The 23782-nt window shown below is 38.8% G+C and overlaps 1 protein-coding gene across 3 annotated transcripts in view; it reads left to right on the top strand.

Annotated features, from left to right (window-relative positions):
* The window catches only part of LOC117292228 (fibrillin-2-like), a 68698-nt gene that overhangs the window by 14218 nt on the left and 30698 nt on the right, over window positions 1-23782 (top strand). For all 3 annotated transcript variants that reach the window (XM_033774201.1, XM_033774202.1, XM_033774200.1), the window contains 22 exons: window positions 568-681; window positions 2070-2183; window positions 3517-3630; window positions 4132-4245; window positions 5119-5232; window positions 5920-6033; window positions 8309-8422; window positions 8969-9082; window positions 9939-10052; window positions 10986-11099; window positions 12389-12502; window positions 12790-12900; window positions 14298-14525; window positions 16039-16152; window positions 18098-18211; window positions 18592-18705; window positions 19263-19487; window positions 19930-20043; window positions 20316-20429; window positions 20577-20690; window positions 21240-21353; window positions 21885-21998. In XM_033774201.1, the coding sequence (XP_033630092.1) occupies window positions 568-681; window positions 2070-2183; window positions 3517-3630; window positions 4132-4245; window positions 5119-5232; window positions 5920-6033; window positions 8309-8422; window positions 8969-9082; window positions 9939-10052; window positions 10986-11099; window positions 12389-12502; window positions 12790-12900; window positions 14298-14525; window positions 16039-16152; window positions 18098-18211; window positions 18592-18705; window positions 19263-19487; window positions 19930-20043; window positions 20316-20429; window positions 20577-20690; window positions 21240-21353; window positions 21885-21998 (2730 nt within the window). The remainder of the gene's footprint in view (window positions 1-567; window positions 682-2069; window positions 2184-3516; window positions 3631-4131; window positions 4246-5118; window positions 5233-5919; window positions 6034-8308; window positions 8423-8968; window positions 9083-9938; window positions 10053-10985; window positions 11100-12388; window positions 12503-12789; window positions 12901-14297; window positions 14526-16038; window positions 16153-18097; window positions 18212-18591; window positions 18706-19262; window positions 19488-19929; window positions 20044-20315; window positions 20430-20576; window positions 20691-21239; window positions 21354-21884; window positions 21999-23782) is intronic.

Here is a 23782-nt window from a genome sequence, read left to right as displayed (position 1 = left end):
TCAAGGGCACCCTCCTGCATTTCAAGGGCACCCTCCTGCATTTCAAGGGCACCCTCCTGCATTTCAAGGGCACCCTCCTGCATTTCAAGGGCACTCTCCTGCATTTCAAGGGCACCCTCCTGCATTTCAAGGGCACCCTCCTGCATTTCAAGGGCACCCTCCTGCATTTCAAGGGCACCCTCCTGCATTTCAAGGGCACCCTCCTGCATTTCAAGGGCACCCTCCTGCATTTCAAGGGCACCCTCCTGCATTTCAAGGGCACCCTCCTGCATTTCAAGGGCACCCTCCTGCATTTCAAGGGCACCCTCCTGCATTTCAAGGGCACCATGTTTTTTGTCAATGTCCAAATAATACACATCGGTGTATGAGTAAAAACAAACTACCTGTATACCAAAAGTTTTTTCACAGACCTCAGGGAAAGTACTGAGTATAAAGTGCTAACCCACATCTGTGTATAAGGTTAAAACCAAAATTAATATATTCTTTATCCCTGATGCAAATTTAACTTTTTTATTAAATACTCAAAATATTGTTTCTGTAATGAATATTTAATTATCTTTCTATCAGATTTTGATGAATGTAGCAGCGCTCCTTGTTTGAATGGAGCCGCCTGTACGGATGGAGATAATATGTTCACCTGCCAGTGTACCATGGGTTGGGTCGGTACACTCTGCGACGTCAGTAAGTATCAACAAACGTTTTGTATATAAACAATCTGTAAAGCCCGGTTCATAACTGCGAATGCGATGCAAATTTGACGTGATATTTGACGTCACAAATCTTTTTTCGAAAGATATTCGCAAGAGTACAACTCAACTGCTGCGAATTATTCGTTGCGAATAGCGGTATGTGTCGTCAACATTCGTTTTGCATTCGCAGGAAGTATGAACTCTCTAACAATTGATTCGTCCCACCCAAAATCAGAACAGAAAGTTTACACGGAAATTATATAAAAAAAATGAAAACCAAATTATGAGTTGGTCAGTTTTAATGTAGGTGTTAAAAAATGACTGGGTGAATAATGCGAATGCCTTGCGCAAGGCTAACTTTTTCACAGAAATACATTCCATTCTTAGATAAAGTACAGTCCTAGAACTTTTTACTCCTAGAACTTTTTACTAAACTATTATTGAGTTGGATATCTGAGCTCAATTGCACGGCGCTACTTTACTGCTGAGTTCTGTACTTCGATCACCATTTCTCGCTTACAAGGCAAGTAGTAACTATAAAAATTTGCTTTTAGGGTAAGCATTTTTCACATGTTGGCAAATTAGGTGGCCAGTTTGCGCATTGGCCATGGATTCACATTTTTTTGCCTATCATATTTCATACAGTAGGCACAGAAAGGTTAGCATGCCTTTTTCTGTGCTTACAGTTAGCAGAACTATGAAATCTTAACCTTGATTAGACTGGTAAGAAATGCAGGACTGACTTTGATATGCCAACTGAACTTGGCCTCATTGTTTGTTTTTCTTAAAGGCACTGGACACTTTTGGTGACTTCTCAAAAAAATAATTAGCATCAAAACTTACTTGGTAACAAGCAATGGAGAGCTTTTGATAGTATCAAACATTGTGAGAAACAACTCCCTCTGAAGTAGCATAGACTTTGAGAAAGAGGTAATTTCTCACTCAAATAATAAAAGGCTTCAGGTATGGCTTGTAAAGCACACAAAGTAATGCGACAAGCGTGTTTTTCGTTCATTATTCTAATGCAAATTCAATGATCAATTGAGCCCAAATATTCACAGATTTGTTATTTTATGCATATGTTGGGGTAGACAAAGTGAGATTACTGCTGTCGATTTCACAAAACTCTTCCTAACTTATGACTAGTCTTAGGACTTAGGACGAGTCCCAACCCTGCACTGTAGCATGCAGACCTTAAGATTAATCCTAAGTTAAGACAAGTTACTCGTCCTAACTCAAGATAAGACAAGTCCTAACTCTTTGTGAAATCGACGGCTGGTCTTTGACAAATTACCAAACGAGTCCAGTGTCTTTAAATCATTGCTGAATTTATTTAATTTGATTTCCTAACCCTTGAGTATATATTTCCCGCTTCTCCAGATGACGACGATTGCCGTAGTAACCCATGCCTAAACGGGGCTACATGCTTAGATGAACTGAATGCGTATACGTGCTTATGCCTCCCTGGCTACAATGGGGATATCTGTCAGAATGGTGGGTACATAGTGTTTGTGTTCTAGCTCATTTTTGGTGTGTTTGTTTACTAAGATTCTCTTGTATAGATTATATATTTCTTAGTTTGTCACTTCTGTGGTCAGGTTTTCAGATATGGTGTATTTTTACTATGGGTTTTTACTTTTTTAAGCAAGTATTTTTAATCTTTGTATGCAACCGACTTTTTATTTTTGTCTGTAGTGTACTTTATTTATTTATTTATTTATTTTAAATCTTTAGACATACACAATAGTTACAAGTTGTACAGGGGCTGTCAAGGTTAAAACAAAAGTATAAAACTGTCATCAGAAGATGTGTAAAAACCAGACCCCTGCCAATGATAAAAATATAATTATACAATATAAAAAGGTGATTGCACTGAAACATTTTAAAATCACACAAAAGAAATCATTAAAACACAAGCAAAACCAGACTATTGAAAACAAAAAAACTACACCCACAACAAAACACCGCAGCGATAAGAGGAAGGGACAACAATTAAAAATAAAAATCCATAGAACATAGTGTATAGAACATACGTATAGAACCATGTACCATGAACCATGTAATATATGTATAGAACCATAGAACATGTAAACCTTTGTACATATGGCCTTTTTAAATTGTAACGTACATTGAGGGATCTGTGATCCAGAATGTGCTTTATAAATGCTGTTTTATTCTTATTATTCACCAGCTTTTTGCTGGCTTATTTTCAGACACGCTTATTAGACGTCCAGATTACTCAGTTTTCCTTTTGATAATCTGTTTCCACGACTCAGGCATATTCTTAGTACTGAAGTCTGTTTTGCGATTTTGTTGAACTTAAAGTAGGATTTAAAACTTTGCCTGGTTGGAGTGTAATTACTTTCCCCTGAAGATGATGAGAGCATATTGATTGAAAAGTTGAGGTGTCGAGCACTGGGGCCAATTTCATAGAGCTGTTTAAGCAAAGAATTTGCTTAAGCACGAAAATAGTACACATGTTACTGGACAGAATTTCATGACATATACATTGCTTGTGACTGGTAGTTAGCTGTTGCTTACTTAGCATAACAATTGAGTGGAGTCCTGGCCGGTAATCTGATTTTACTAAGCATGATTTCTTTTTGCTTAAGCAGCTCTATGAAATTTGGCCCTGGTTCTTCTCAGAACAAACACGACATAAAAGAGATTACGCGCGGTGGTTCCGCAAACCTCGCCTGATCATAATTATTTTATTGGTGGCCTATTAGAGCCTCCATAGGTCAACCATTGTACCTAAAATGTTCCTACTTTTTTTCCCATGAGTTAAATATCACGCCTGATGAATGTTTTAAATGATTTCCCATAGATATTAATGAGTGTGGAAGTGGTCCATGTAGGAATGGTGGAACGTGCACGGACAAAGTCAACAGTTTCACATGTGCCTGCCTGGATGGATATGAAGGGTTAACCTGTGAAATAAGTAAGTACGAAGCGCATTTAGCGTCTTTTAGGCGATCTTTGGCGCTATATAAGTTTTTGTTATTATTAAGTAGGTACTTTTAGAAGCGTGTTTATATATTAATAATATAATATTATTGAAGTCTTATATAGCGCACGTATCTACCAAACAAGGTACTCAAGGCGCTGAGTATATACAAACTTTCAGAAAGATAGGTTATTGCAGTGATGAATTCTGAGACCCAATTATTTAGCACCTAATAAGGGTTTACAAGGTGCTACAGCGCATTAAGCAGCCACAACCAGGAACACCGGGGTAAACCCCTTCTCTTTTCGATAAGTGCACTGGGTTCTTTTACATGCGTTACACAACACATGGGACCAACGGCTTTACGTACCAAGTCCAAGACGGAGGCCGTGGCCTCCTTGGCCTTTGTGTAATGCTTTAGTTTATAACAACTACATTGATAAGAAAACTGATAAATCAAATATTACTTTTTCACCTTTTTTTTTCTCTTTGCAGATATTAATGAATGTGCCTCACAACCGTGTCAAAGCGGTGGATTTTGCATCGATCGAGTAAACAGTTTTGACTGTACATGTGCCCCAGGATACACCGGAACAGTCTGTGAAATCAGTGAGCTAAAAACCTTCCTTAAATTGCTTTATTTTTGTCGTTGAGTTAACAATTTGGGTGTGCGCAACAGTGTTTAGATTGAAAATGTAAACATTTTCGGAGTTGCTAACAACCTACTTGGTATAATCATGGTCATGTTGAAAAACCTTTTGCCTGAAATGCTTCATTTTTTGAGAAGTTAAAAAAACTTGATCTCACTTGTCTAAAACTTGTAAAACATCAGAAACCTATCATGTTCTTGTCCCCACTAATTTCTTGTGACTCTGGTATTACCAATTGAGAGCGAACTTCCACCCATTTGTTATTTCATGTTTACGTTGGGTCACACCAACATGAACAAGTAAATAAGTGAAACAGAAGCAGTCAAGTGGAAATACATAAATATAGAGAGGGAAAGCTTGCTTGCTTACTTGAGGGATGTCCCTAGAATCATGATAGTTTCCCATGCCGACTTGAAATCTGCTGGTTCCAGACCCGTGTCCATTTTAAGACTTGAACCCAAACTCTGCTGCGTCAGTGCAGGTTTCCTCCTCCCATAGAACAATATTGGACACTGGGACGTCTTTGCTCCTGTAGCAGTGGCCAGCAAAACGCATCCTTCTCTGTCTGATTTTTGTTGAGAGTTTGGGTAGGTTCCCATATAGAACGTTGTTGGTCATATATTGACTCAAATGAATTTTAAGAGCTGAGGGGGGGAAACACACACAGAAAGTAAGTTGTAAACATTGAATGAGGAGTCAAAGGGGGTGGGGTGGAGAGAAGGGGATGGTTTGGGCACTAGAAGATGGAAACACAAATAGCAAGATCAAATTTCAGTAATGAAATAGTGATTGCGGAAGGCTAACAAAATGTGGATTTCTAATTTGATTACAGATATTGATGAGTGTTCCAGTAACCCATGTCGTAATGGAGGACTTTGCGCTGACAGGGTGAACAGATTTGAATGTACCTGCACGCCTGGCTGGACCGGAGATGTTTGTGACGTCAGTAAGTATAACAAAACACTCATTTTTTGTGTGTGGTTGTTTTAACTTCATGAGGCCTAATCTTTGCATATCTGTCTTCAAACTTCTCAAGCAATTTTCGAAAGTTGAGAAAAAAAGCCGTTTCAAGAAACTTGGAATGAGAAAAAAACTTTTAATTTTGCGCTGTGATCTGTTTTTTTAACCATTGCAAAGTGGAGTAACATCATGGTGTCAGTTTGTATCAACGATTTGAGATACTGCCTTTTTTCATTGTAGAACTCAATTCTGATAAGAACTGGCTCTGTTTAGTTCTGAGAGAATCTGTCCCGTTTATCAAACAATCAGTCAATTTGAAGGTGCCAATCGAGCGGCCATTGCTCATAGCTCTTCATTAATGTAACACCTTTACAAGGTGCAGCGGCGGATTCAGAAGCCACTGGCGGAAAGCAACCGGCAAACCCCTTCTCAATAAGTGCATCTGGGATATTTTAAGTGCAGAAACCATTGACTTTACGTACCATCTGAAGGACCAATCAATAATGGTTAAGTGTCTTGCTTAAGGACGCAAGTGTCACGACCAGGATTCGAACCCACACTCCGCTGATCAGAAACACCAGAGCTTGAGTCGGATGCTCTTAACCGTTCAGCCATGACTTGCCATTTAGATTGTAGGACCTTTTTTGAATGTTTCATTTCTTTGTCTCTTCAGATTTTGTGGAATGCTTCAGCAGTCCCTGCAATAATGGAGGTACCTGTATTGACGCGTTGAATTCATTTGTGTGTAACTGTCGTACAGGGTACACTGGTATTACGTGTGAACTCAGTAAGTCTTGCCATTTCACAATTCAGGTTTTTCTTTAAATAATTTTTGATGCGTAGCTTGAATAGTTTTGTTCTTTGGAGAATTACATTGGAGAATGTGCTTTTCTTCCAAATGTCTGATGCAAGGGAAGTTTGTCTTCAACGTGCAGGGCAAAAACTTGGGCTTGAGTTGAAGCAATTGAAGCTGAAGCTTGAGTTGAAGCAATTGAAGAAAATTAATATTTCCAATATAATGATAGGTGAAGCTACTGTTTTTCCTACAATATGTGTTCGTAACTTGGGGTCTTGGTTCGATTCTGAACTGACAATGAACACCCACATCAATAAATCTTGCTCTGCAGCCTTTTTTCATCTTCACCACATCAAACGCATTAGTCAGTTCCTTACACAAGACTCTCTTTTAAAACTCATTCATGCATTTGTGACCAGTCGTCTTGATTATTGTAATAGCCTTTTCTATGGTCTGCCAAAGTCACAGATAGCTAAACTACAAAGGGTTCAAAACGCAGCTGCCAGAATTGTTTCGAACACACATCGATTTGATCACATCACACCTGTACTTCGTCAATTACATTGGCTGCCTGTTTCGCACAGTATTCATTTTAAAATCCTGTTGTTGACATTTAAAGCTATTCATGGTCTTTCTCCAAAGTATATACAGGATCTTGTTTCCATCCGCAAAGTATCTTTTTATAAACTTAGGTCAGGGAATAATGGTATTTTCTTGGATTATCCTTCTGGTAAAATGTTGACTACATTTGGTGTTAGGGCTTTTTCTGTGGCAGCCCCTAAGCTTTGGAATGCGCTTCCGCTTCACATACGTAGCGAACAGAAACTCATCTCTTTTAAATGTAATATAAAAACCTATCTTTTTAATACCGCTTTTTAGCTTTTTATGTCTTCTTCTATGGTCACCTGTTAGTTTAGAATTTTAGCATAGTTAGGGTTAGAAGCGTCTGTCTCCTGAAAAGGTCAAAACATTACCGATGCCAGCAGAGATAGGCCTATGTAATAAGTAATTAATTAGTTCTCTGTTGGCGGGACAGACGTATCCCCATACTTTTGTTTGGGCACTGGCCTGGTGACCAGTCTTTTTTCTTTGTCTTTTTCTTCCACTCTGTGCTTTTTAACAAGTGTTCTGCGCCTCTGATCATTTTGTATGTAAGGGGCGCAATATAAATTGTAATTATTATTATTAGCAATGTTAACTTTAAGGAATGTTAGCCGGAATCTGTTTTTGCTAAGCGAGATTTCCCTGTGCTAAGCAGGCTTTTGCGCTATGAATTTTGGCCCTGGTATTTATGCAGCATGTCTGATACTTAATTTTGTTGCATTATATGGTTGAGTGACTCGGCTTATCCAGAATTGGACCCAGTTGTCAAGACAATTTAGTTTATAGTTTATTATAAACATAGGAAAGTTATATGGTTATGTCATATTTCACGACGGATGAAGAACCATAGGTACCGGTTTGTCTCAGCAAAAGGCAATCCCATACCAGACCTTGTGATCAGCTGGTTGACAAGCACATTATGATGGGGAGTTTGAACTGGTATCAATAGATTCTAGAAAATCACATGTAAAACAAAAACAACTAAAAATAGTAAAACACAAACAAGAGTCTATTGTTCAGTTCAGAACCGAGCCTCCACAAATCAGCAACCAAACAGGATGTTGTTTATACAGTCAGCTCTCGTTATAAAAAAAGCACTGTTAAGAAAAGGTTCTGCTTAAGCAAAGTAAATGAAATAAAAGGTTCTGCTTATTAAGAGTACATTCTGAAGTCCCAAATCTCTTTTCTGCTTTGTGTTTCTTTGTTATGCTGATATTAGTAATAATATCAAAGTCTTATATAGTGCACGTTACTGCCAAACAAGGTACTCAAGGCGCTGAGTATATACAAACTTTCAGAAAGATAAGTTATTGAAGTGATGAAGTCTGTAGCACCTTATGGGTTTACAAGGTGCTACGGCGTATACAGCAGCCACAGCCAGGAACACCGGGGCGAGCCCCTTCTCTTTTCGATAAATGCACTGGGTTCTTTTTCATGCTTTACACAACACATGGGACCAACGGCTTTATGTCCCATTTGAAGGACGAAGCAATGGTTAAGTGTCTTGCTTAAAGATACAAGTGTCACGAATGGGACTCGAACCACTTACTCTTAACCGCTCGACCACTACACTTCCACTTATAACAACATTCCTGTTATGAAGAGGCATTTATAACCAGGAGTCGACTGTAATTCATTCTTGTTTCTTCTCCCTTCCCATCAGACATCGATGACTGTATATCTGCTCCGTGCCAGAACGGTGGAATTTGCACCGACGCCGTGAATAGTTACTCCTGTAACTGTGCTCCAGGCTTCAATGGAGACCAGTGCCAATTAAGTAAGTGTCAAATGATTTTATTTTTCCCCCTTCCTGAAAACTTTCTTGAAAGAGGTGAAGTTGCTTTCCCGTGTCTGGTAGCTTTCAATTCTGTTGAGTAATGTCGTAATGGGTTAAATTCCTAGTTCAAATCAAAACCCCAAGGGCCTAAATGTGCATTAAACAAATTTTTCTCATTTTGATTCTGCCGTTGTACAATCGGTCAAGTTGGTCCATGAAAAACGTTTAAAACTGTTGTTATGAGATTGATCTGGTTAGAAAGATGTTTTAAAAGTAGAGTGCAATGATCAACACAAACGAGAAATTGCGTGGTTTTCTTTTTACTTTGCGAACTAAAACAGTCGGTCATTTTATGGAGTCAAAAACTTCACTCCACAAAATGGCGTGCCGTGTTGTTCAGTTGTATAAGGAAAACCATGCAATTTGGAGGCATATTTAACAAACGGTTTCAAACGCATTTCATAGACCAACTCGACCCCTTGTTTCAATTGTAACAATGTAACAACTAAACTGAGTACTATTTTTTTTCAACTAATCTTCCAACAGATATCAACGAATGTGCCAGTAACCCATGTAGTAATGGCGGTACTTGCATTGACGGTGTGAATAGTTTTAACTGCCAGTGCCCCATGGGGCTCACCGGAAACCGCTGCCAATTTGGTATGTCAACTTTGATACAAAAATTATCTGTTAACAAGAAAGTTCTCGCAAGATTTTTGAGCAGAAAATTGTCAAGATATCTTGCCAAAACTTCGCCGTGTGGAAAAATCTGTGCGTACTTTAAGACCAGTTTATACTTCATGCGAATTTGATGCGATGTCTGTTGCTATTCAGAATATTCAAATTAAAATAAAAAAAAGTTGGGGGAAAATGGGACTTTTGACTTAATTCATAGGCAGAGTAATTTAAAACAAAATTGCTTACTTAGCCAGTTGCTTACTGGCAGTTTACTGCACTAAGGGTTAAACCATCTCAGCTCCCTGGGGAGTATACAGCCTGTGCCGTAATGAAGTATGTAGCGCATCAAGCTCAACCAAGAACCATCTCGCCCTCACAGGTTCCAATTAACCACTGGGTGATGAGAAGCAATTGTAGTTAAATGTCTTGCTCAAAGGACACAAGTTTCATGTCGGAGATTCAAACCCACACCCTGATGGCTCATGAGCCAGAACTTGAGTCTGATGCGCTAAATTGCTCAACTAGGACATAACCACGATAAGCATTAACACCCGGTTCATACAGGCACTCCAGAATCGTGCCGAACCGTATACATGTAGATTAGGAGCAATCTCTTTGTAGACCCAAATATATTTTGGTTTCAGACAGGCGAACTTAACATAACATTTACATTACAATGTAGGTTCGGTTTATGAAACAGTCAATCTTTCGACTTTTAGCGCGTCCACTCACTCCTAACTGTTTTCGATGTCGAACTTTTCCTGCACTTAACTCAATAATTGTCTGAAACGGGTGTTAGTGATATTTTGATTTATAACTTTTTTTTTTTTTTCATCAGATGTTGATGAGTGTGCCAGCAATCCATGCTTAAACGGTGCCCTTTGCAGTGATCAGATCAATGGATATGCATGTTCTTGTACTCGCGGCTTCACTGGTATTTTTTGTGAGATTGGTAAGTGAGCCTTCATACATTTTAGCGACCGCGCAGTCTCGGTGGTCTAGTTGGTAAGACAGCTCTAGAATGGCAAGGGTCATGGATTCGAATCCCACCCGAGTAATTTGCAGTGATTTCTTTTCACAGGACTCTGGGAAGGAGTGAGTATACAGTGCTAATACACATCGGTGTACATGTACATGTATATGGGTAAAAAACCAAAATAGGTATATTCATTTGCTTACTCATTCTGGTTGTGAAGACAATGATTCTCAAAAAAGCAAAGTTATTTACCATACTAGCCAAGACCCCCATGGAGCAAAGTTTCCGCCAGGATTTGGTTAAAGGGTGTCCAAATCCGCTGGAAATTTAAAAACTTAATTTCCAAATTGTTCACTTACATGTACAGTACATTCTACATGTGAATGACAGTTAAAAACAGGGAATCCAAATTTATCAAAGGGTGTCCAAAAGACGAGACCTCTCCGTCTAATACCATTGCATGACGAGAACACAAGGAAGTTGGTTTCATTTTTAAGTGGGAGGAAAACCCCAGACGTTATTGTTCTATGGAAAATTCATGAAGCCGATACCAAACCTTTTAATAGTGCAGGATGATCGAACCAGGGTCCTAGAGGTGGAAGACAAGGAAAGATACCGTTACACTACTCCAACTGGTTAAATATGAATCACTCTGTTTAAAGATCGGGGTTCTTCTTTGTCCTAGCTGGGGTTATGTCTAAAGTAGAGACTCGTAGCAGAGAATTATTTATGGAGAAGCCATGTTTTAATCACACTGTAAACAGCGCCCTCTTTTGGCGGGTATGAACACAGATGTTGTTACACACTCTACATACATTCTCACACACTTAGAAAGTTGAAATTGTGTTCAGTTCGTTCAAGCTTTGCAATTATAGAGACATAATTTGTCCTGTTGTAATCTCCTGACAGATATAAATGAGTGTGACAGCACGCCTTGTCAAAACGGAGCCGCTTGCAACAACCTCCCCAATAGTTACACATGTGTTTGTGTTGTTGGATTTACAGGAGCCCAGTGCCAAACAGGTGAGTCTAAGACCTTGCCTGTATTAAAGGCAGTGGACACTATTGGTAATTACTCAAAATAATTGTTAGCATAAAACCTTTCTTGGTAACGAGTAATGGGGTGAGGTTGATATTATAAAACATTGTGAGAAACGGCTCCCTCTGAAGTGACGTAGTTTTCGAGAAAGAAATAATTTTCCGCGAACTTGATTTCGAGACCTCAGATTTAGAATTTGAGGTTTCGAAATCAAGCATCTGAAAGCACACAAATTCGTGTGACAATGTTTGTTATGCATATGTTGAGATACACTTAGTGAGAAGACTGGTCTTTGACAATTACCAATAGTGTCCACAAATGGCTTCTACAGCTGGCTTCAGCATTGCTGCTAAAGCCAACAGCCATAGCCACGAAGCCAATAGCCAAAGTCACTTTATTCAGATCTTGGCCTAATTTGCTTAAAGGCAAAGTATACCATAGGTTTTTAGAGCCTTTGGTTGTTTTAATCCTAAATAAACGGATAATAAAACTAACCGGTGAAAATTTCAAGATGGTAGTATTCTTAAGATATTGCTAAAAAATCTGGAGTAGTTAATCTCAGATTGAAATGTTTTAAATCCCCCTCTCTATTTGGTGTAAAGCCATTGGACATTTCGGAACAGAAAAAAAAAAAAAAAGTTCACAGAATTACAAATAACTTACGGGGTTTACAGAAGGTAATGGTGAAAGATTTCTCTTGAAATATTATTCCATGAAATGCTTTACTTTTTGAGAAGACATTAAAACAATTATCAGTTCTCGATATCGAGAATTACAAATTTATTTTAAACACATGTCATGGCACAGCGAAATGTGCGGAAACAAGGGTGGGTTTTCCCGTTATTTTCTCCCGACTTAGATGACCGATTGAGCCTAAATTTTCACAGGTTTGTTATTTTATATATAAGTTGTGATGCACAAAGTGTGGGCCTTTGGACAATACTGTTTATCAGAAGTGTCTAATGGCTTTAAACTGGTGTATTGCATTTTGGGTGGAGTTTAACTTTTCATGCACCATTTATTTTGGTGATAACTTGATCATATCGACACATAATGAATCCCCCCCCCCAAAAAAAAAAACCCAGACGTCTTAAAAGCACCTCAAATGTCTCCTTTTCCAATTCTGAAAACTGTCTGGTGTTGCGGTTTTTGTCTTTAGGGATTTATATTTATTTTTAAAGGGATTTAAACTGGTTGCTAGGGACTAGTGTTCGCATGAAAGAGTTTATATTGCCTTGACCTTTCAATCTTTGTTTTTTATATTTGTTTACAGACATAAATGAATGCAGCAGTATACCGTGTCAGAACGGTGGATTCTGTAACGATCGTGTGAATGGCTTTGAATGTAGCTGCCTCTCTGGTTACACCGGAAGCACCTGTCAGTTTGGTGAGTAGATTATCGCTCAGCCATGGTATTTATTCAGTTGAGTTTTTATCAATATTTTATCGATATCATGGAAATTTTATTGTGAATATTCTGAAGATCGATAATTAAATGATAATCAGGATATATTGTAATTATTATTTGATGCATATTTAGTAATTAGTCAATTTCTTATCAATATTTATTTTTTTCTTCAAAATACCTCACCATCCACTGCCTCAAATCCTATATAATATTTCTTTCACTGAAATGCAGTTTTATTGAAATTTTATCGATATATGATTTGACAGAAATCAATGAGTGTAACAGCAGCCCATGTGTGAATGGAGCTTGCGATGATAGAGTCAATGGCTTCTTCTGCACATGTTTGCCTGGGTGGACAGGAACACGCTGTGATATAGGTAAGAACAAAAGTCTATATCATTTGGGACATCTGTACAATGCTGTAGCAGCAATTGCTATGGTGCCCTGTGCTTTTTCTTTGATGCCCTTTGCAAAGTTCAAATACAAATTTACATTTTCCTCATGGATGTGTCCCTTACTAGAACAAAATTCAAGGCCTGATTTCATTACGTCTCTAACTTGTTTTCTTAAAGGCAAAGTAACCTTTTTTGTATTTACTCCAAAAGTTAATGAACATAAAAGCTTGCTCAATAAAGAGCACTGAAGCTGTCGATATTAAATAAACATTTTTCGAAACGACTCCCTTTTCTAGTTATAGCACTACGCACTACATATAATGCTAAAAGTAGAAGCTTAGTACCCGGTGTGGCGGTCTTGGAGCTCCGGCGGTCTCAGAGCTCCAGATTACCAAATACGGTAGTATTATGTCATGCCGTGCCTGCGCACACCAAGCGAAAGTAGTCGATTTTAGCGCTGTGCCGAGTACACTCTCGTAGTAGACTTAGGGACAAGTCGTTTATTGTCCCACGCGGTGAGATAGTCAAGTTGCAGCGGTGCTCTCCGCGCGCGAACTGCTGGTTGCGCAACTACTGCGCTGCTCGACTCCAGGCAGCTTGTAATAGTCACGCAACCAGCAGTTCGCTGCAACTCGACTATCTCACCGCGTGGGACCATAAACGACTTGTCCACAAGTCTACCACAAGTCTACTCTCGTAGCTGTCATATGGCGTCGCCCATATCGTGTGGTGAGCGAGTGGAGCGTATGCGACAGTATTGTGAAAAAAAGTAATCACATTTATAATATGTATTTGAGGAGTGGGAATTACAAAGAAGGTTCTTCTGAAAGCCAGAAAAGGGTTTTGGGTTGCCCCTCTGGCACTCGTACGATAACAAAACAGGTCTCGAATATTTATTCGTGGCGGATGGGGGGGGGGGGAACGGGGACTCACGCCCGCAACGACAGCATGCTACGTCATCCCGGAGAGCTTGGCACGCCAGAGATCTGAGACCGTGATTACTGCGTGCCAAAATCTCCGGTGACGTCACCCGGAGCTCTGAGACCCCCGGAGCACTGAGGTTGCCACACCGGATCTCAGTCAAAAATTCACTAACATACATGCGCGTACGTGTGTCCAAGTTTTATGTTTAATCCTCGTGTGTACTGACAACACTTCTACTTCAAGTGGCATTTTGCCGCGTTGATGATGGCGTCATTGCTAAGTAGTGGAATGTTTGTCTGACAGCCTGGTATTTTGAGCAAAAAGTGGCGTAATTAGTGCGGAGTGCAATTGGCTGCTGGTTTATCACTGGTCAATGACCGAAACAGTTAATCACTACAGCCGCCAAAAGGCACAACTGGAATCAAATAAAAATGTTTTATTCTATCTATTCGTAGGTATCAACGAGTGCCAGTCGATTCCCTGTCAGAATGGTGCCACTTGCGTCGACTCTCTCAACTCTTACCGGTGTGACTGTCGGCCAGGCTGGACGGGGCTGCAGTGCAGGGAGAACATCAACGAGTGTGGAAGCACCCCCTGTCAAAATGGAGGCATTTGCTTCGATCTTCAGAATATGTACCGTTGCGACTGCCTGCCCGGGTGGACTGGACCCGACTGTTCTGAAAGTAAAAGAAGCTTTATATATGTATATATTTTTTTTATTCATTGGATATCCAACAGTGGATAACCACCAACTACAGATATCATTTATAAAAAAATTACACTATAAGCTGAAATTTACAGTTACACAATATATCTCTAAAACTTTCTGTTTTGTTTAGTTGAAAGAGTTACAGAAGTAGAGCAAAGCTTCATATATCGATTATTTCTTGATTGTTAACAATTGTGTGTTTTCCTGAAAGTTGACAAATTAAGTACAATGATAAAATATGTTCTTTATTGTGTTTTTTTTATGCGTTACGTAGTTTGTCATACTGATGTTAAGCGGGAAACATGCGTAAAGCATAAAATGTTTTACTTAGTAGAGTTGGGCTACCAGTCAAAAAGGCATGTGATGTATATTAAACATGACCGGTTCCCCACACAACGTCTCTCAGCTAGTGAAACCGCAAAGCAAACTTGCTGCTCGAAACACTCTTTGGTTCATCTTTAAGTGGCATGGTCGGTTGGTGCACAAAGCACTTGTCATTCACCAACATGGCCCTGGTGCGATTCCCGGCTAGGGTAAAAAAACACATTATTGATCACTGTTTGTGGTCCTTGGACATATATTGGTTGATGTGACTGTCTCCAACATGCCTTGACAAGCCTGGGCTTGATCACATTAGAGATGTGTGTGTCGCAACTTAATAATAATTTGGGGGGGCTACAACGTGTTTCCAGAAGCAGGCATGCAAGGGCGCCTTTGGCTGCCAGCCACATCAACCCATTATGACCACGGAGCACAGCCAAGATTGAAAGTGTTTGATTTTTTAAAGTGTTTGATTTTTCAAACACTTAATAAGGATGATGAGCCTCCCAAGTTACAATGACAAATTTGTTGAGTAATGTTTTTCTGGAATGTAACCTTTTCCATTCTTGTCTAAAATGATAAGTGGTTTATTGCGGCAACCTATTTGATTTATTTTAATTTCAATTTCAATATGCAATCTTTTTAAATGTAAAATTGTGGCTGAACTACCTTTTTTTTATTTTCCAATTCGCAACATTTGAAATTTGAAATTGTTGCTCAATTAAAGGCAGTGGACACTATTGGTAATTACTTAAAATAATTATTATTATAAAACCTTTCTTGATTACGAGTAATGGGAAGAGGTTGATAATATAACACATTGTGAGAAACGGCTTCCTCTGAAGTGACGTAGTTTTTGAGAAAGAAGTAATTTTCCACAAATTTGATTTCGAGACCTCAAGCATCAGAAAGCACACAACTTGGTGTGACAAGGGTGTTTTTTCTTTCATTATTATCTCGCAATTTCTACGACCGAATGAGCCCAAATTTTCACATGTTTGTTATTTACGCATATGTTGAGATACACCAACTGTGAAGACTAGTCTTTGACAATTACCAATAGTGTCCACTGTCTTTAAAGTCAGCCTGTGTGCTGCAAGGACAATTTTTTTAATTTGTTAAAATTTTGGTAACCAATTTGTTTGGAATTTTTTTTTTTTTTTCAGATGTGAATGACTGCGCAAGTATCCCTTGCTTGAATGGTGCTACGTGTACAGACATCACGAATGGCTATGCGTGTACTTGTGCACCTGGTTGGATTGGAAACAACTGCGAACGAGGTACACCCAATCACTCAATACCCCTACACCCCATTACACCGAAAACCCCACACCCCCAAGTCGCCCATATACATTACCCCTATTACTGCCTTGCCACAGTTAATAGGTTTTTACCCCTTACCCCCATTATTATCCCCATACCCCAATATCCCTTTATTCCAAAACACCCATACCCCAAACCCCAATACATCAACAGCTATAGGCCCCTGACCTACCCCCCATTACCCACACACCCCATTATGCTCGTACCCCCACACCCAAAATACGCCTAGACCCTAAACACCAATATGCCCATACCCCAATATGCCCATACATGTACCTCAAATTCCCAACCTAACAAAATCAAGAATACCATATGGAGTAATAACATAATTAGCATATTTTTTAAACTTTCATAAGGTTTTACTCACACCCAAATGTGCTTGCTTGCCTCGTCTATCAAAGTTTTCCCTTTTGAACAGCGGGGTAACTAGACATTTTCATTTGGTGGGGCAAGTGGGGGCAAAGATTAAATTTGGGGGGGCCAAAGAAGTGCCAGATTATTATTAAAATAATGTTAACTGGTAGTTGATACACACCAATGCAGTTCTAAAACAGTCTACATAGTCAGCAGGTAACAAAAGATTGCCAAAAAACAAAATCTTAGAGAACTTGTCATTTGTATAAGATAAAACTTTTTGACTGTATAAAAGGATTAAATTACCAACAGTGATTACCAAGTATCAACTTAGAGTTGTACACGGCATTCTCAAATAGGCTCTGTGGGTATGAATTAAATTATCGTTTGTATGCTTTATTTCAGTGTATTAATACCCAAAACATAATAATATTAGGCCAGGTAAAAATAGAAACATGTTTAGCGTCCCTGCCCACTTCCTTTTTACAGGACGCTCCTTTGTTTTCTTTTTTCTTTTTTCTTTTTTATGCACATTTTTCTTGTTTTTGTTTTGAAAAAGGGTTATTTTAAATGATCTCAGCAAAAAAAAAAAAATCCGAATTTCTTGTCTATGCCTTGACCAAACTGTTTCATTAATGTTTTGTGTATTTCAGCAGGAGAAAAAACAATGGATATTATATTAACAATGAATGGCGGCCATCTTGAAATAGAAAATAAAAAGCCCCTTCTCCTTCCTTTTCTTGAGAAACCCGGACGCTAAACACGTTTCTTTTTATACTCGGCCTTATTGTGACAAGTGTAAGCCATTAAAAACATTTAAAAATTTAAATACAGGATTGAAATTGTGGGTGTATAATAATCACATTTTAGTTATGAAACGGATATTTGAAATAGGCCTACCTCTCAATTCCACCGCTTGCTTTAAAGGAGAAGAAATGGTCTTAGCAACCTTTTCGCTGGCCATTTTGCTGTAGTAAATTTCTCTGTAGTGTATCTGACCATGATCTGACTAAGTTGTGTTAATGGAGCTACTGGTCTGCGTTCAGACCACCATGTATTATTAAAACAGAACTTTGTGACTTCCTGCACTCTCTGTAACCACAAAACCACAACATAAATTTACCGCCGAAACGATCGCGCGCGCGCTTCCATGCATTTTTCATGTTATAGTCCACATACTCATATGAATAAAAGTTTCCCTTTTTACGGCAGCATTTTATGCAGCCTTAAACGATTTATATATTAGGCCTATAAGAATATACTTTTCTGTGATTTCATATGGGGGGGGGGGCAAGAGGGGGGGCAAGGGTTCTGAGCGGGGGGCGCCGGCTCCCCCTCTGGTTACGCCACTGCTTTTGAATAACTCTACATTTCTTATCTGTTTCTCTCCTGTTGAAAATTGTTAACGCCCCACCCCCAATTTACACATTATTTGCATTTGTTAAAGAAGTTTTCCATTATTAGCGACTGTCGAGTCATGAGATAAGTTGACGACATGTGTTGGTTTTACAAAAGCGATTTTGTTGACAATTGTTTGTGTGATTGCAGATGTTAATGAGTGTGCCAGTAGCCCTTGTCTGAACTTCGGACAATGTTTGAACCAAGTGGACATGTACGTCTGCCAATGTCAGTCTGGTTTTACAGGCATCCACTGTGAGACAGGTAAGAAAACTTTTCTTTTGCATACGAGCAGAGTATACTGTTCCAAACTTCAAGACCAAACAGGCTCTTTAAAGAGAGCCAACACTCTACGTGTCTACGCCTCTATGCTTACACAGCTAGCGCAGGAATTGGGTGCTTGCACATAAGCGGAGAATGGTGGTCATAACTGAAGAATTCTATGGTAAGCAGAGCCATGCAATTGGGCCCTGTAGCCTTAGATCTTCTGCAGCTGATTTCATAAATAACTTAGGATAGGTTCAATGCGCCCTAACTTCTTAGGATACGGAACTGAACTCGTCAAGTTAGGAAAAAGTTTGGTGAAATTGCCGGCAGGGTCTTTATTATCATGTGTATAAATTGAATGTATATTTTGTAAACAGATACCGATGAGTGTGCCAGTGTGCCATGTCTCAACGGAGGTCTATGCACGGACTTGAGGAATGCTTACGTCTGCGATTGTGACCCAGGATACAGTGGAGTAACTTGTCAAATCAGTGAGTTCAAACGATTGTTAACCCTCCTACTCTTTGTACCGTTTTCCTGTGAGTTGATCAACCTTTTGAAATCATTCAACTAGACCAGTTTGTGTGTTGAAATTAATGTATGAGCAGTTAATCTGCATCTGGCAGTCAGCAGCCCTACTGGTTTGTGCATGATCCAATTAAGTCCACTGTTTGGAAAATGATTTATATGGAGATAACAGGTGTTAGTTGCCAGATTAAAAGGATGTTTCAATTAACCTTTCTCTTTAATGGTGCTTTCACAGTATTTATTGTGGTTACCAACTCTTTAGTTCTATATGCATAATTCAAGTACCCATGGCTTCCGTGAATCGATTGGTTTACAATCAAAGAGTTTGTTTCTTCCCGTCCAATCAAGACCGAGGATGTGGAGTCATCTTCCTCCGAACATCAGTCAATGTACTTCATTAGCCAATTTCAAAACGATGCTTAAATCTCACCTTTTGTTTAAAGCCTACTGTACGGCGCTATGACTGTTGGATTGGGGTCTTATAAATTTAACGATTTCTCGTTTTCTTCCATCCAATCAGATAACGACGAATGCAGTAGTTTCCCGTGTCGTCAGGGTGGCACCTGCGTGGACCTTATCAACGGCTTCCGTTGTCTCTGCGCTCCGGGCTTCACAGGCTTCGACTGTTCCAGTAACTTCAACGAGTGTTCCAACCAGCCGTGTCTCAATGGAGAGTGTGTAGATGGAATCAATCAATATTACTGCAACTGCAACGCTGGATTTACTGGAACCAACTGTGAAATTGGTGAGTGAAATTTCAAAAGGCACTGGACACGTTTGGTAATTATTGTCGAAGACCAGTATTCTCACTTGGTGTATGTCAACATATTATGTCTAAAATTACAAACCTGTAAAAATTTCGAATTATTGGATTTTTTTTCAACCCTTACACTGAGGTGTATTAAGCACTGTTCCCGAGTTCTTTGAGAAAAACAAAATAAAAAAATAAAATGCTCCTAACTGATTGATGTCAATCTATTCATTGACCAATTGATCTATCAATTAATAATTATAATTATTAAATGATCATTATTTATCAATTGAAGAGGCAAAGCAATTTTAACGTACATGTAGGAAGGGCTTTTGTTGGTTCTTTTTTCCTATCTGCATAAAGTTATTCATCTGAGATAAACAAACTGTACTTTTTCATTTTTACATTTAACTGACGTTTTTGTCTTCCGCCACAGATATCCAGGAATGTTCAAGTGGACCTTGCTTCAATGGAGGTACATGTCGGGACGGAATAAACGCTTATAACTGCCAGTGTGACGCTGGCTACACTGGCCCAAATTGTGGAATTGGTGAGCTATTTTTTTTTTTTAATTGTAAAATTTACTGTGTTGACAAATCTCAAACAATTCGCTGTATAAATAAACATCATACTATTCCTGTAGGATTCACATTACCATATTCATATGACAACCGCAATGTACCTTTTCTTGTAAGAACCACACTAAAAGGGTTCTTTTAAGAACTACATTAAATTAACCACACTTAGTGATGTGTAATTCCAGTTGAATTCTTAACCAAAGACAGCAATTCCTTAAATAATGTATTTGTTTCTTGCCCCCAGATATTAACGAGTGTGCAAGTACTCCGTGCTTCAACAATGCGCCGTGTACCAATGAAATTAATGGCTACAGCTGCACGTGTTTACCAGGATACGCAGGACCAGACTGCAGATTCAGTGAGTCATTCTTCGTTTTTTGACCAAATCTTACACAATATTTTCTAAAAGGTTTTGAACAATAAAAAATTCAAATTTACTCTTCCCTAACAATGATGTTCTGTTCCTGTGACCTAATCTTATTATGTTTTTGTCTTCCCCGCAAAGATCGTGATGAGTGTCAGAGTCAACCATGTCAAAATGGCGGAACATGTAGAGATGGAAATAACATTTACTTTTGTCAATGTACATCAGAATGGCTCGGCAACAACTGCGAAATACGTAAGCAAAACCTATTTTTCTTGGGGGTTTGTCAGCATTCAAATCGACGCCAGAGGCAACAATTTGAAGGGGGTTAAACATAGACCTTATGCACATGATGTCATTATAGTATAGGGCACCCTCATCTAGGTATCAAAAGAAGGTTGTTCATTGGCCGTTCCTGTGTGTCGCGCATACATTGCTGCGCTTTTTCCATTGTTTCAGTATTGGGTTTTTTCCTCTAAGACTGCGGCATGATGACGTCAATGCATAATGTCTATTGCTCCCCACCATTGTTACTGTTCCATGTTAGATTTCCCATTGACTTTTCCTATCACTATTTTAAGTATTAAAGACCAAGTGACTGTTGATAATGTTCCCTTTATTCCAAACCCTATTTACTGTTTCATGTTTGATATAATTACCTTTTCTTAAGCTAATAAAGGATTAACAACTATTTCATGTATGATTGTTTTGGAAGATCCTCAAATAACCCCCTATTTTATGACTAGTGTCATACATCTGGCAAACCCTTTCCGCTGTTTCATGTTTGACTGTTTGCCTTGACAGAGAACGACGACTGTGTAAATCAACCCTGTAAGAACGGTGGAACCTGTATAGATCAGCTTGGTGCATTTGACTGTCGGTGCCAGACAGGGTGGACCGGACCAACATGCGAACAGGGTAAAAAAATTCTCATATTAGTTTGATTTAGCATCGGGTGTAACATTAAAGTATTAATGCTGCATGAATTTTTAGCAAATTTCCTCCGAATAAGGTCCAAGCTTTGCAGAGTTTTGAGGATACCAAATGAAGATTTTTTAGGATTCATATGTGTTTACTTTTTACAATTGTTGGTTTTCCCTTTACAGCACTTGGTGACTTCATTGTGATAAATAATAATAGTAACATAGAGTATTTGTAAGATGCCTAAATCCACCTAATTAATGCGCTCAAGTCGCACAAGAGTTAATCCTCATAAAGTAGGAACGGGGAAATCCAGACAAAGAACAATTACAGATAAGCCATATTAAACAAGCTGGTTTTCAAATTAATCTTCAAAGTATCAACACTAGAAATATTACAAATTTGAAGCGATAAGTCATTCCTGAGAGTGGGTCCAGCATGCGAAACTGACCTACGGCTAGTTACGAATGGTTTAATATTTTATTATTATTCAGGATTTAATTTGAATGATTCTTTGACCATGTTCAGATGTGGATGAGTGTGCAAGTAACCCTTGCTTCAACGGAGCTACATGTACTCATGGAACCAACAGCTTCTTCTGCCGTTGTGCTCCTGGCTACATCGGCGCAGTGTGCAATGAAGGTAATAACACTACTGTTGACTTTGGACGCGCATTTTATTAGCTGTTCCGCTGTTCCGCTGTTCCGATCCAGTCGGAACAGCTATTGTTTTCGTCGAGATTTTTATTATTTTTATTATTATTATTCTTTGTTTCTCGCCAAAACCCCATTGCATTTGTACACGTTTGTAAACTATAATACTGTTTGTAGTGATAGACTCCTTGGGGATTGGAGATTAATTTTGAAAAACCGTGACCTCAAGTTGACCTCTACTTTCGGGTCAACCGGAAGTATGACCATATCTCAAGTACTATACAACCGATTTTCAATATTTTTTCAGTTTTAGACAGCTTAGGCGTTGAAAATAAACTTTGAAAAACCGTGACCTCAAGTTGACCTCTACTTCCGGGTCAACCGGAAGTGGGACCATATCTTAAGAAGCACAGGGCCGATTTATATACTGTTTGTAGTTATAGAGTCCTTGGGGATTGGAGATTAATTTTGATAAACCGTGACCACAAGTTGACCTCTACTTCCAGGTCAATCGGAAGTGGGACCATATCTCAAGTACTATTCAACCGATTTTCAAACTTTTTTCAGATTTAGACCCCTTAGGTCTTAAAAATAAACTTTGAAAAACCGTGACCTCAAGTTGACCTCTACTTCCGGGTAAACCGGAAGTGGGACCATATCTCAAGAAGTACACGTCCGATTTTTAGACTGTTTGTAGTTAAAGGCTCCTTTGGGATTGGAGATTAATTTTGAAAAACCGTGACCTCAAGTTGACCTCTACTTCCGGGTCAACCCGAAGTGGGACAATTTCAATTTTTCAAACTTTTTTTAGTTAGAGACTCCTTGGGCATTGGAGATTAGCCTTAGATTACCGTGACCCCATGTCGACCTCTACTTCCGGGTCAACCGGAAGTGGCACCTTAACTCAAGACACTATTCAACATTTTCAAACTTTTTTTCAGTTATAGACTCCTTGGTCATTTAAGCACATAATCCAAGCAAAAGTACACGGAACAGCTTTGTGTTTGTTCACAAACACCTACATGTAATGTCTAGTTTCATTTGTTCATGTAGTTTCTTTTACTTATGAATATTTCTCAAAAACTTTCTGTATATTCTTATGAATATGTTAAAGTACTATGGTTCGCTCATGTAATAGGAGACTTTCCAACGCTAGGTGGCAGCAGACATACCGGGTAAATTTCCATTGTTTACATAGTTCTGAACATGCGCATAATTCTGAGAACAATGGATTTACCCGGTAAGTCTGCTGCCCTCTATCGTCCCAGAAAGTCTCCCATTCATTGTCTTGTATGCTTTTCATGTTTTTTTTGCAAAGTTCATAAAATAAAATAGCTTTCTAGTATCAAGATTGAAAATGTTTTAACTTGTTTACAGTTTAAAAAAGAACAGTTTGTTGTCCAACGTTACTCCAGTAACGTTATTGCTTTGGACCCCATGGTGTATTGATTGGAAAACCAGGTATTCAAATTGGGTGCCCTAAGACATACATTGTACTGTGACAACAACAAAACATACAAGAATTTGGCTTTTTTTAAAGATGTTATCCTATCCCAACAAAACATACAAGAATTTGTTTTTTTTTAAAGATGTTATCCTATCCCAACATTAATCACAGCTTTTAGGAAAAGGGGGGGGGGATTGGTCAAAGTAACCCTTTTTTACAGCAGTTTATGTTAGTAATGTTTGTTTAGATTTTTGTTTGAAAAAATAGAAATAGCTGTTGCAAACCAAATGGACATATGGTATTAATGCATAAAGCAGTTTATGACG

This window comes from Asterias rubens, chromosome 7, assembly GCF_902459465.1.
Source record: "Asterias rubens chromosome 7, eAstRub1.3, whole genome shotgun sequence".
NCBI lineage: Eukaryota > Metazoa > Echinodermata > Asteroidea > Forcipulatida > Asteriidae > Asterias > Asterias rubens.
This window is presented reverse-complemented; position numbering and strand designations above follow the sequence as displayed.